The sequence below is a fragment of the Merops nubicus genome, unplaced genomic scaffold, assembly GCF_000691845.1.
Source record: "Merops nubicus isolate BGI_N331 unplaced genomic scaffold, ASM69184v1 scaffold4174, whole genome shotgun sequence".
Lineage (NCBI taxonomy): Eukaryota > Metazoa > Chordata > Aves > Coraciiformes > Meropidae > Merops > Merops nubicus.
In genome coordinates, this window is record NW_008603457.1 from 42,851 (window position 1) to 56,754 (window position 13,904).

General features: G+C 44.0%; 1 protein-coding gene across 1 annotated transcript; it reads right to left on the minus strand.

The window, feature by feature from the left end:
- Nucleotides 1-555: 555 nt before the first annotated feature.
- On the minus strand, nucleotides 556-11,274 carry SPINK5 (serine peptidase inhibitor, Kazal type 5). Its single transcript, XM_008938653.1, has 16 exons — nucleotides 11,143-11,274; nucleotides 10,313-10,332; nucleotides 9,311-9,447; nucleotides 9,066-9,126; nucleotides 8,404-8,540; nucleotides 7,885-7,942; nucleotides 6,780-6,916; nucleotides 6,304-6,364; nucleotides 5,379-5,515; nucleotides 4,866-4,926; nucleotides 3,508-3,641; nucleotides 3,370-3,430; nucleotides 1,968-2,104; nucleotides 1,552-1,612; nucleotides 1,086-1,201; nucleotides 556-601 (listed from the first exon to the last, which is right to left on the minus strand). The coding sequence occupies exons 1-16, from the start codon at nucleotides 11,195-11,197 to the stop codon at nucleotides 556-558; spliced, it is 1,419 nt and encodes a 472-aa protein (XP_008936901.1). The 5' UTR covers nucleotides 11,198-11,274.
- Nucleotides 11,275-13,904: the final 2,630 nt, after the last annotated feature.

A 13,904-nucleotide genomic window follows, 5' to 3' on the forward strand; every position in this document is an offset into this window, starting at 1 on the left:
TTGGCTAGGCAGCCAGTTTCCCTTTCTAGCCCACAACAATAAAGGGCTCTTCATGATAACAAACCACCACCCACATCCTAGACATTGCCCTATGGAGGAGGTGGACCATGCCCTTGAGGTGGATGTCTCCTTACATTGACTATCATGAATCTATGATCAGGTCATACAGAGATATTAATAGTTAGGTTAGACTAGTACTGACAAGGAGACTCTGAGGATTAAAGAAGTGACTGGGAGGTCCAAGTGGAGGCCAGGCTCTTATCCGAGCAGGGACAGCCCTGACACATGGCAAGAAAAGTTTCACCCACATCGTTTGGAAGAGCTAAACATCAATAAAAAAATACACATGCACTACTAAAAGTACTGTGTCAGAGAGGAGAAGGGGAAAAGGGATGAGACATGGCATTAAGACAGAGAAATGTTGCCAAGTGAGTTTATTGAACAAGTGTTTCAAGAGCTAAGGAAACAAACTGAAGGAAAGTTGCTGGGGAAGATCAGCCCGTGGGAAGTCATATGAAGGGAGCTTGTCTTCCTGGGCTGGACTCCAGCACAGACTTAGCACTCAGTCATACTCATGAGGTTGAGAGTCCTACTGCTTTCCCTGGTGAGAAAAGGAGAGAGAGACGATTAGACACAGAGCGTATTCGGTGCTGAAGCCCTTTTCCTCCCTTCACTGGCCCAAGTGCTGGCTTTGTGTTGACTGGAGATAAACCACAGTGCTCCCTTTTGTTATTATCATTACAGGAAAGATGAAAGGTTTCACACATTTGATACAATATAGTTGATCTGGTGAAGTACTTTCCACATGCTCCAGAGGAGCTTGTGGGATAGATTAGATGCTGGTGCAAACAGTTAAAAATATCTTTGAAGTTAAAAAACAGGAGGCCACACACAGATCACAGGAATGAGCCCTTCACGTTTTCCCTTAACATGCAAACACCCCATCTTCTTGCACAAGTTACGGTGCACCAGAAATGTCCAATATATGCCCATAAGCAGTTAATGAAAAGCATATTTTGAAAAGAGCCCTACACAGTAGGTACAGGAATTGATAACAACAGGTAGGGGTTTACTCTTGTACGTACACATAGGCATTGCAGAAAAGACATCTGTTGCCATATGTTTTGCCATCAGAGCCACAGTGGGGCATGTATTCCATGGTACATATAGGAGAGACTTCTTGGACGTCCTTACAATGCTCCTGCACATAAGAGAGAGACACGAGTCCCTATCTGAGAGCAAACCGTGGCCCCCCAGCATAAGGAATGACACTCCACTGAGACATGAAACCTTCTAACACCATAATAACCAACTCAAAGTTTCCTCCTGGTGGCAGATGTGATCTTGTACTATTTCTGCTCACTGCCACGTCTTTTCTTGCATCGTTACAGAGCAACGGGATGGGTATTGGCTGCTTTACGACCAGCATGAAATTCCCAAGGGATTTTCTCAGGCCTGCACATCACCATTTGTAACCCAGAGCAGAGGACAGTCCCCAAAAGTGTAACAGACACTGGACCTCACTCTTTGTTCCCACCCTTTCCCACTCACTTTTGTAATATCCGCTTCACAGCGTCCATGCTTCCTTTTGCCAAGAGTGGTCCGATGCTCCCTGGGGGGAGGAGAGACCGTCATTAGTTGCAGCCTTCCCCATTACAGCACCAGTGCAAGAACAAACCTCGCTCCCACGCAGTGCGCAAGAGATTTTCAGATAAACTGGCTTAACGTGCCTGCACAGCACTGACAGGAACATGCCCTCATGGGCCACGTACTTGTCTTTAGAATCCCCCTTTGTGGGGCTCTGGGGTCAAATGTGTCAAATACCAACCAGGGCAAGCAGGAAACTGTGGGTGGACAGAGAGGACCCATCCAGCACAGGGTTTCAGAGAGCCCTTGCACATTAGTCGGCACTCAGGGATCCAACCACCACCACTGTGCATTCCCCACAGAGAAGGATGAGTACTCACAGGTTGTGGGCACACAGCACACACTCGCTGGCGTAGGTGACGCCGTCGGTACCGCAGACGGGGTCGTAGATCATGGTGCAGGCCATCAGCTCTCTGCCATCCTTCAGCGTGGACGTTGGGTAACGGCTGCAGTCGAGCTGGGGAACAAAGACAGCGAGAGCTCCGGGGTGGGCCCCGCTCCGTGCGAGGGCACCCAGACAACCCCCTCTGCTTACACCTCTGCCTTTAACAGTCTGCCATAAGACAAATTATGGTTACGTATTAACCCATTCTTCATAGAAAACTGGCAATTTCCTTTCATAACCTTACACTGGAGAAGACTGAATCAAGGCTTGAAGGTAGACATTACTCATTCAGCTTTGCATCTATCATGATGCCCCTATACCTTTTAGAACCGACCAGGATATTACAAAATGCAGATCAAAGATGATTTGCAAATCAAAATGGTGTGATTTATGCACTTTCTGGAAAAGGGCCAACTGTGACCAAGGTGTTTTTCATTGCTCAAAAGAATGGAGGGGAGATGTGCTGACAGGCCTTTTGTTGCAACAGGATGACTCCGAGTGTTGAAATCTGTCAGCAGGAGTGACAGCAGTTGAAGTTGATTTACAGCAGTTGAAGAACTGGCCTAGAGTTTTAGCACTCCCAGTTTCTCCAGTGTGAGCTCTTCCTCCCTGATTTATGCATCTCGCCCAATCTGAGCACAGAGTGTACTTGGGAAACAAAGGAATGACATTTCATAGTTTGTTTGTATAGAAATGAAATATCTTACTCAGGATGTTGACTCTTTCAAACACATGCTAATGAGATGGCTTTGTTCTTCTATTCTCCAGTCAGTGTAAATAGTTTAGAGCTAGCCAAATATAGTAAATCTAGTATTTTTACAAGATTCATTGTTGGAATACATTAGATTGCATTGCATTTACAAAAAAACACACAAGGCAGAGGGGTTTGAATCTTCTGGTATGTTAGGTATCAACATTCAGAACAGGAAATTTTCTAATCTTTGCAGAGCATCCTTTTGTAAAAAGCAAGCATCCAGAAAGCACCAAGTACCCTGGGTCCTTTGCATCCCCTTCCCCTATTGCCAAAACAGACTGCTAAGTTCCTGAGGCCACTCTAATAGACTGCTGTGGGAAAGGGATTTCTTCTTGTAAAGCCTTAAATCAGTTATGCTACCCGCCTCGTAACTCATTCCTCACCCATCCTCTCCCTTCTTTGCCTGTGTGCAGGAGGTGCACGGTGTTCCTGCTGCCAGGAGGGTGATATTCATGCACAGAAGGAAGGACAGCACAAGCTGTGATGCCCGGTGGAGGCTACATCACCATAACCAACCAGCCTTTATTCAAGTTATGCAATCAGTGCCAGCTCAAACTCTTATTTTTCTTTAGGTTTCACTTACTTGGGGAGCTTCCTCTGTGCACCTCCCATCATGTTTCTTGGCAACGTTGGTTCCATATTCACTGGAAGAGAAAGCAGAGTTAAAAATGCTTGACAAGTAACTCTGTTGAGCTCTCGAGGGGTGACCTCCAGGGCTTACATGTTATGGGCACAGAGCGCACAGTCGTTGCTGTAGGTGACACCATCTGTCCCACAGATCTCACGCAGGATGAAGGGGCAGGCTGCAATGGCTTCGCCAGTTTTGGTATTGCTCAGGTATGTGCTGCAGTCAATCTGGGGAGATAGATAAAATAACAGCACTGTGTCAGCTGCTGGGAGATGAAGTGTGCCTCATCTGCAGCCTGCCCGCTCTGATCCTCCAGATTTTAAAGGCTTCTGCCAGAGGAAAATCAGAGTATTTTTAAGTTTAGTTTTCCATTAGAAATGATTCAAGTAATTTTAGTTTGGTTTAGTAGAGAATCAAATCATTTTGGTTGGAAAAGACCTTTAATGTCATTAGGTCAAATCATTAACCTAACAATACCAAGTCCACCACTAAACCATGTCCCTAAGCACCTCATCTACAGTATGATGCAGATGATTAGACAAGCATTTAACCTGAGGAATCTGATTTAAAGTGTTTGGCAGTAAGTCTAGATTGACATAGTTAACTAAATCCAAGATTGTTTCAGGTTTTTCAAAAGAACTGTTTCACGTTTTTCAAAAGAACTGTTTCACCAACTTCTGCTGCAAAAATATTTACAGTACATAAAAATCTAATAGTTTAAATATTTCAGGTTAAATAGGTAAACAGCTATTGGAAATCAGTCTACACTAGCTAAGCATCACTGACACTTCATTGTCATTTTGCATAGTTTCCCCAGTGCAGTGCTTCTTATTACCCCTATTTCCCACATGGTCCTAGAGCAAATTAAAGCAAAGACAGCATTTTAACGATGCGTCTTTGCTATAGAAAATATATTTCAGTCCCTCAGGATGCATGAAATTATTTTTGGTGCTTTAGAGCTGCTCTGCATAAGCAGAATAAATGTGTTGGGATATTATCGGCACATACTGTTACCATGCAGGATAATAAAGCTATTTCTGTATGCCTATCTGAGAGCAGATTTTTCCTGGCTGACCAGAGCACAAGGGTTTTTATAACCTGCATGTCTAGTGCAATGGAAATCCTAGCACTGAATAAATACACGGACATCTAACACAGACTTCTTTCTCTCTCCTACTGTGCTAAAAAGGGCTGCATGGTTCTTGGGCTGCCTTTGATCATCTCAGTTCAGAGATCTCCAGTACTGGGACATTTTGTTTCAGAAGTTCTGGCCTGTTCCCATTCCTCCTTGCCCTCATGTACAGCACACCAGCAGCAGCAGCTATGAACAGCAAAGGAGAACCACAGCACCAGCATGAACTCCGTGCATCAGGGTGGGTGCGCTGACCCCAACAAATGTCTTCCTGGAGAGAGTAGGAGAAAGCACTTATTTTATAGCAGGTTACACTTACAGGAGTACTTTCCTCCTTGCATCTTCCCTCATGGCTTTTCTTAACTTGAGTCCCATGTTCTCTGAAAGGGAGAGGTTGGTGTTAGCATGCTCACCGGTTAAGCCCTGTGACACCCAGAGTGCCACAGAAAGCAAACCAAACTCACAGCCAGTATGGAGATAAAGGAGACATCTGACTGCCTAGAGAACCAGCTTCTCCTCCTCGTTAGCATTCCAACCTAAGTGGTAAAAGACCTATCAGGTCTCCTCACTGTGTGTTATGCTGCAGCCCCATCCACTCTTTCCTCTGCCCAGATGCCACAGCCCCCAGTGTGCTCAGATTGAGAGCTGGTTCTCCAACAGCTCCCCGAGGAGCACAAAGAGAGCACCAGGGTACAAAATCGAGGTGACAGGGGCTTCAGGAGGGTGAAAGAGAAACATGAAGAGATATAGTTATATGTTGGAGCAAAAGAAAAGTCACCTGGAGCACTAACCACGGTTAGTGACTCCAAAAGAGCCCTCATACAGTACTTACAGGTTATGGGCACAGAGGCCACATTCGTTGTCATAAGTGTATCCATCTGTGCCACAGACTGGGAGCAGGATCCGTGGGCAGCGTAGCAGGGCTTTACCACCCTTAGTCATTTTGGATGGGTATTGACCACAGTCAACCTACAAAAAGCATGAGTGTCAAACCTGGGGAAGTTCTTATTATCCAAGAAAAACCTCAGCATAACCTCCTGCCATGTCTTTTATGTGGGGATGCCAAGACAACACCAGTGCTATGTTTCAGCTCTCTCAAAACCAGGCTGAGTCAGTTCTGCATGAATCCTCTCATGCACAGAGGAAACTGCACAGTACTGCATAGTTTCTGAATGCCAAACATTAGGGTAAGTACTTAAGTCAATCCAAAATAAAATATGCCAGAAAAGAAAAAAATATAAACATAGTCCCCTTCTCATTCTGCTGTATAAACAAAATACTGAAATAGTGAGGGAATTTAGACTTTGCTCACAAGGGTTTTGAAGACCATCCTCAAATAAAAGTCTAAGCCCAAACTGGCCAACTTCCACATTTGAGTTGGCATGTCCTCACCTCTTTCTCATGAGCTTTGGGACATCTCAGTTGATACACTCAATCCCAAAATTCAGGCGTACTCCATATACCAGAATATGCCCCCACCCCAAGTGCTGTTGTAGACAAGAATTCAAAATGAAAACCCTGCACCTAGTTCGCATGCAGCTCATCTGCCAGGGCTGTGCAGGCAAGGAGGGCCCAGAGAACACCTGCCTCAGATAGGCTTTGTAGGCATTCTCAACACAAGGGGCTGACAAGACCAAATAGACACACGGAGAAAGGCCAGGCTTCAGGCCAGCTCACTTTCACAGTAGATGTAGCCTCAGGGAATCTTCTGGTTGATGCAGCTAAGAAGATAAATATGTCTTATATTGAATACTTACCTCAGAAGTCTCCTGTTTGCATTTTCCGTCATGTTTTTTGCCAACATGGGTCCTGTGTTCTCTGGAAAAGGAAACAATAAGGTTGAGGGACTAAATGTTTAACCTTTTGGTTGCAGTCACATAAAAAAATGAAGCAAACCACAGCTTCAGACTCTAAGTGTTTATCAGAATAGCAACATTACTCAGTAAAAAGCTCATCACGTCTTCTCATAACACGCAATTTAGAACAATATTCTGAATTATTCCTTCCTCTGTTCAGTCACTGCCCAGCCCACAGACTAATCCAAGAAGCTGCCATCTGACTCTTCAAAGGTTCCCCCTCAGGAGTACAAAGAAGGAAACTCAAGATAAAGCCAAAACAAATCCAGTTTCTAAGAGACTTGAAGGAATACAAATAAGCAGAAATGCAGAAGGATGGTTCTCAGGACTGCAAAGCATCACTGGCTACTTCAGGCTGCCCTACGTATGGCACTTACCCATTGTGGGCACAGATCCCACATTCATTATCATACGTAACGCCATCTGTGCCGCACACCGGACTCAGGATCCTTGGACAGGATACTAACACTTTGCCATCTTCAGTCTTTGCTGTTGGGTACTCGTTGCAGTCAATCTGTCAAAACAAGGAAAATTAGCCCGGGTGGAGCCCTTGCTATGTGAGAAAATATGATGCAAAACCTTTTCATTCTGGTACACCAAAGCTAAATCTTCAATCAGAAATGAGCTTTTTGAATATGAGCCTAGTTCTCTAAGAGTCAAGAAAAAGGACTATCTTGGAGAATAAACCCTTCATGCAGAAGAACATGTACAAAATTTTATGCCTATTCTCATGAAAAAAAAAAAAAAAATGGTTTTGAATTTAGTGGGAAACATTTTTCACCAGCTGGAAATCTGACTAATACTGTTTTAGTTTGTGTTGGTTTTCCTCCCACTTTTCCAGCTCTGTGATTATTTATTACTTCAGATTGCCTGTAGTTAAGCACAGGCTTTGAAAGGATAGAGGGAAAAATGGTTATCTGTCTGGTGGAGAAGGGACTTTCTACATCCCAGAATTTTAGTGTTGAAAAATAGAAGCTTCCGTTCTTGAGGCACCAGACTGTTGGCCTCATAAAAATGTACAATAAACCATACTCTATAAATAGGTATGCTTTACAAGACTCTTACAAGTCTTGCTACATCTGTGAAAGCAACCAGCATGGGAATTTTGAATCCCTGTTGCGAAGGGTGGAAATGCTTGTGATCTCCAGAGAATCACAACCAGTACAGCATGTTGGCAAGTCAAATCTTGGGCCTCTTCCCTTCCTCTGGGCACAAAAGACAGCTTAGGGAAGTGAGCTCTGCAGCTTCTCATTTTACATCCACCTCCTTCATCAGTTCAGTGCAGTATGCATGGGGTGACCCTCTCTGAAGCAATGTGGGTGCAAAATTCACCCTCACTGTGCAGAAAACCAAAGCACGGACAAGGACCCTCATAAGCCTTGTCTTATGGCCCCTCTTACAGCTTCCTGGTGAAATCTGTGGGGTTCTCAGAATTCCACTGACAGCCCTAAGAGGTGGATTTTTGACTTCCATTGTACTTACAGTGGCAACGTGCTTGCATTCTCCATCATGCAGTTTGCTAACATTGGTTTGATGTTCTCTGAAAGAAAGAAATGTTTTGGTTAGGAAGCCTTAAGAATAACTTTTTCCATTACACTCTAGACACTGGTCCAAGAAAGCAAGGTCCCATCCACCTTGTGGGACACTAATGACTGCTTGACTTGTCTGAATGCACCCCACAGACAGTAGCAGCAACTGCATGGTATTCCCATATCACATGGTAAACAAGTGTTAGGAGTAATTAGGTGTTACAAGTAACACTTTGATCTGTTTGTGGATCCACTCTGGCTTGTCTTTTGGCTCTTTTCTGATTCCCCTCATGAGCATAGTCAGAAAATGGGAAAGAAAACTCAGCTTGGCTGAAGAATTACAAACAGCCAGCTCCAATGAGACCTACAGAGACACCACCTTTAAGAAAGGCTAGTGTTTTACAGAATTGCTTCTGAGAGCCTTAACTATTGTTAATTTTCCATAGAAGGATGTTCCATGCACAAGACTTACGCGTTATAGGCACAGATCCCACATTCGTTGTCGTAAGTGAAGCTATCTGAGCCACAGACTGGTTTCAGTATCCTTGGGCACGCTACTATGATGTGACCATCATCTGCCACAGCAGTCCGGTACCTACTGCAGTCGATCTGTAAAAATAGCAGGAGCAGAGGGGAAAAAAAAACCCACACATTTTTGTTATAACCATATACCAGTCCTGTGTAGTCTGCTTACTCTCCCTCAGACTTTGGGGACAAATCCAGCACCCAACTAATTCCACTATCCAAAATGAAAGCCCAAGTCAGTTCTGTGGAAATTCTTTCCTGCTTTTCCTGGTGAAAAAAAAAAAAAATATGGCATAGAAGAAAGGACTGATTTGGATTTTTTGAGGTCCTTCTTAGGATACTGCTAGAGCTATCCAAGTGGTGAGATCCACAGGTCAGCCAACACAGTGTTTTAATATCATTCCCCATTACAGAGGTTAGAAACTTAAATTAGAAAAGCACTGAGACATGGTACCAGATAGTCCATAAAAACCCTCTCAGCTTTAGTTATCAGATTTTAGTTCCCTTTGGGCTGTGTACACCAGCTGTAAACATTATGTTCTCCTTTTGTGTGGTGTTAGAACTGTTCCATTTTACAGCCAGCTGAAGTCTTCCATGACTTTGTCTTACCTGGATAGATTTTGGCTTGCACTCCCCATCATGTGCCTTCTTCACACTGGTTCCATGTTCACTACAAGAAAGCAAACCTGTGTCAGGGACTGCAGAAAAAAGCATCACCTCAAGGCTGGTGGTGTTGGCAGCCAGCTGCTAACTCATGTGCTCCTCTGCCCAGTCCACCTTTGGGGGATGAAGCTCCCACCCTTACTGTGAGGCCCTTGCCCTGTGGCTTCTGCGAGGTTTCCATCAATACTCACTGGTTGTGGAGGCAGATCCCACACTCATTGCTGTACGTGGTGCCGTCGGTGCCACAGACTGGTGCCAAGTTCCTTGGGCAAGCTACCAAGATTTTCCCATCCTTGGTGACACTACCAGCATATTGGCTGCAATCAACCTGCAAAAGCAGCATAGAATCAGCCCCAGTGTTGGTTCCCTCATGGAAAGAAACTCCCACGCAGGCTCCCACCACAGCAGCCACAACGCCTGCAGCTCCTGCTGGGAGGTAAATGAGAGGGATTATTTGGAATCCGCTCCGGCAGGCAGGAGGAGTCAATCTTCTCTACAGAAGTTTCTGATTATGCTTTCCTGTCAGGGGCCGGGGGAGGCCTGGCACGGAGGAAGGATTACTGGGGGTGAGGCAGTGCCTAACGAAGGCAGCTGGTAATTGGGTGCCTGTCTGAACACCAAAGCCCCTCAGCTCAAAATCTGATAATTTCTAATCATCTGGCAGTCTCTGGTGAGCTACAGCAGTCTTGTAACTGCATGGGAAGAACCTGCAGACAAATTCATCCTACAGATCCTGCTGTTTTCCTCTCCATGATACAGGTATAGAAAACCTATGCAAGGAGCACAGTTCTGTGGGTCTTACTGCAGAGAAAAAAAACTTAATCAGACTCACAGCCTTTCAATCACAGTGCTTTCAAGTATATCATCTTAAGACAATATTCCTCATGAAGAAGTAACCTACTGCCTTTGGATCGGAGTAACAAAATTATGTTTAAGAGTTGTTATAATAGGATTGTATAATTACTTCTTCCTTTTTTTGTTTTATTTAATGAACTGAAAAAATTGTTAAAAAAATAGGAGATCTTTTACTTTCTCATGAAATTGGCAATAGCCTTCATTCATGCATGGGAAAATATTATTTGAACAGCCAAGCTTTCATTAAATTTAATCCACTTACTCATCAGGTAATTACATACTGTTTCTACTTTACCAGAACCCTGGAATAGAGCAGAATAAATAGACCTGTAGCTCACCTCAGTTCCAAAGGCAATACCTGAAAGAAAAAAATGGAGACAAAAGAAAATTAAAAAAAGACAACAAATTATTGATATGCAGAGAAGATCTATGTATATCTTTTCATGAAACTTTAATTCAGGGACTGTTGACAACTAGTGTAATTGGTTTTGGAAGATATGTAGTTTTACTTTTTGTCAGCAAATGGTCATAGGTTGTATTAAAAGTTACTAAATAAAGTTTCATTGTGCTCTTGAGGGGAGAGAAAGCAGGGGACAGCACATGTATTAATCCATCCCTAAGATTTTATAGGGCAGCAGTACAGATACATTCAATTCGGTGCTCTTGGATTTTAACCTCCTCTAAGAGACTTTATGTTTGATTTTCAAAATTCTGGACATGTGTGTTTAAAAGGACTGTCAACTACTGGCATTGTCCATCGCCAAACACATCCTTCTCAGTTACTGTGAACAGCACAGTAAAACTACAGAGCAACCCTAAAAGATGAAGTTTGCATTTATATTGCTCACAAGGATAATGACACCATTTCTAATAGTTTTACTTTGCCCTTATACACAGTACTTCCATGTGCAAGCTCCTACCCTGCACTAGCACTGCTCCTTCAGAAATTTGCTCCTACAAACCAAGAGGATGAAAACAGTCACCTCTGTGAGGATTGTTGAAACCTCAGTCTTGAAAACTAATTTTTTGCTACAGTCTGTCAGGAAGAATATTTACGCATGGAATAAGGCTCTCCACCATGTTACAACACTCAAATACTTCTACTGAAATGAAAATTGAGTTCTGACTCAGCTAGATCGATCCTTGCAACATCCCAGGAAATACTCACCTAAGCAGCAGCAAAGAGCTAGAGCCGCCTTTACAAAAACCCCCGTAACCTTCATGGCAGACAGAGGTACCACTCCAGCACAGCCTGCTAGCTCTCTGTGTGGGAGAGGAAGATTGCAGGTAGAAGCAGGAATATATAGCACACCATGGTATCTAGTGGTCCCACCTTACTGGCAATGCTCCAAGTCTGTCATCAACATTCAAAGCCAAAAATCTATTTACCAAGCTCTTGATTTCTAAGTAATGATTGACACAGGCATGTATGCCAGGAAGTGGTTTTTTGTGTGGCTTTAGGGGAGCAGGGAGTGTGCCAGGACCCCTCTCCTCCCAGATGGATCTGCCCCATCCCTGGGCTGCCCTTTGCACTGTTGTGGCACGTTGCAGGCTCACATCTACCCTGCAACTGCCTGAACACAATTAAATCGTTCTCCTCCTCTATAGTTTTCAACTGAACTTCCAGATAATAGCCAGACCCCTCGTTATTTAAGCTCAGAGCATGATTTTGTACTCTTCAGTGCTGTATTTCATCCCAGTTTGAGCCCAGGCAATTTCAGGCAGAAGGTCACCCTGTGCTCTGCAGGAGAAATCCTGCTCTTCTCTGTTTTGAAAATCTCAGCAGTGCTCTGCTCCATGTGCCAACTTTTTCTGTACTACAGCAAGGAGCAGAAATATTGTTTGGTCCTAAAATCCATCTCTTTGGCTGTTCACTGATAACCCCTATGGTACCCTCTGCTCATCTTCTACTGCTTCCCCCAGGGTCAGTTCCCAACCCACCTCACCAAGCAGCAGGCCAAATGGTTTTGACATCTGCATAGACTAGATGTACTGTATTTCCTTTATTTAGTAAGTCAGCCAATTTTGCAAAGATTGATAATACTCCACACATTGTTTCCTTCCTGAAAATTCACAGTGTACATTACCCCCCCTACACTTTGTATCTTCAGTTTTCTTCAAATTTCTCCTGAAGGTTTGCCCACTATTAAGTTAACAGAACTTGGATTGGTCCTCAATACTTTTTTTGTGCTTTATTTAAGGCGATTTCTGCTAATTCTTTGGACTGATCTCAGTTCCAGTCTTCTCAATTGGGATCAGATATTCTCCAAGTTTCTCACTAACTTTTAATTTTTCAGATTCTGTACTTGTTCATAAAAATCCTTACTTGCAGATCTATTTTTGACATAACTTAAAGAGAGTGAGCCCAATTTTATTTTTCACTTGAATGGCAAATCCACAATAACATGATTTAGGGGATTACCTAATGTAAAATTATATTTGCTTTCCTATCCAGGAGGTCTGCTAATATTAGTAGTTTGCAATGTGCATCTGCAAAGCTAATGTCTCCCCACATGCCAGCATTTCTAGCTACGTTAGTCTCTAGTGACATTAGAGAGATCTCTGTTCACATATCTGTTCATTCCTTCCCCCCAAAATTCATCCCCAATGTCTCCCATCCTGTCCCTTATCTCACTTCAACCGAGTGTCAAGGACTCTAGACCTTTGGACCAACACAGGCCTCAGCTATGAGGACCTCTCTTCATCCTGATTACAACATCCATCTCTCAGGGCTTATTCCAGCCAAGACTATCATCAATTAATGCTTCCTGGCAGAAGAAAATGTATCTTGACAACCTAATTGTCAGAGTCCGTAAAAGCTGTCATGGTCAGGCAGATTCCTGCCAACGTCCACAGAGATGACACCTGAACCTTATCGGAAAGGAGGTATTATTTGCAAACCAAATCTGCAGTTAAAATAGATTGGCTCAACATGTTCCAACCAAGTTATTAAATTCAGGAAGTAGTTTGCAATAGGAGGCAGATTAAAGGGGCAGAACAGCAAACACCTGTCAAGGCTCTAGAGAAGGAACTGGGAAGCTTGAAAACATCACCACAGCTACAGCACAAGCCTCCTGTCCTCTGCTCTAGCTGAGGCACCTAGTGCTTACTGTGGGCTCCTACCCTGTCCACAAGGGAGATCCATACTGTGACCCTACAAGTGAGCCACCTGCTTCAGAGAACAATTCAGCAAAGCTTTTTCCACTAGCCATTTGTCCACTGGGACCAGAGCAGAACATGCAACACATCCCACCCAGGCTGGACAGAGTTGCAGAAGAGAGAGACCTTTGGTTGTCCCTTCTGTTTGTGTAAACCCCACGTGCAGTCACACTATGCTGATGTCTGTTTATCGTCCCTTTGCTGGGCGTGCCAGGAGAGGGAGGCTCTGCAAAGCCCACTTGGCCAAGCAGCTCTGGACACAGCACTTTGCCCCTTCTGCTGCCTTTCCAAGTTACCTCTAGTCCTAACTGCAAATCATCTGCCATTATTTCTGCAGACTTTCACTGACACTGGGAAAGAAAGGAAGCAACCCCTTCAAGTCCAGGAGACAGTAAAGCCAACTCAACAGCAGTTTTTCAGAAATAAATGCAGAAATTGTCCATGATTCCCATCCACAAAACAGTGTGTGGTTGTTACTCCATCTAACACTAAACTGTTTCTTTTGGGATGTCAAGGATCTGGATTTGTAGTTTGCAAGTAGTTGCATTTACATCTTACTATTTTCAGTGAGCAATCTGCTTGCAGTTGCCCATCCCTTCATGCAGGGGAAAACATCAGAAGGTCTTGTGCTGCAGTTCCAGTGGGAAGGCTGGGCAACAGGAGGACTCCTGCAGCAGAGTAGAGAAGGGAAATCCCAAGGCAATGGCCTGGACAAGAGTTCCCTGTAGTAGGGAGACTTGCAGAAAGACAGATGTGCTATCAGGAGCCCTA

Bases quoted from the DNA above. Each gene is read 5' to 3' on its own strand.
- SPINK5 (XM_008938653.1), bottom strand. From the start codon at position 11,197: ATGAAGGTTACGGGGGTTTTTGTAAAGGCGGCTCTAGCTCTTTGCTGC. The intron at 7,943-8,403 runs GTAAGTCTTGTG...TCTTTCTTTCAG, and splicing joins GGGATCTGTGCCTATAACGC to AGAACATCAAACCAATGTTA. The intron at 4,927-5,378 runs GTAAGTACTGTA...TCTCCCTTTCAG, and splicing joins GGCCTCTGTGCCCATAACCT to AGAACATGGGACTCAAGTTA.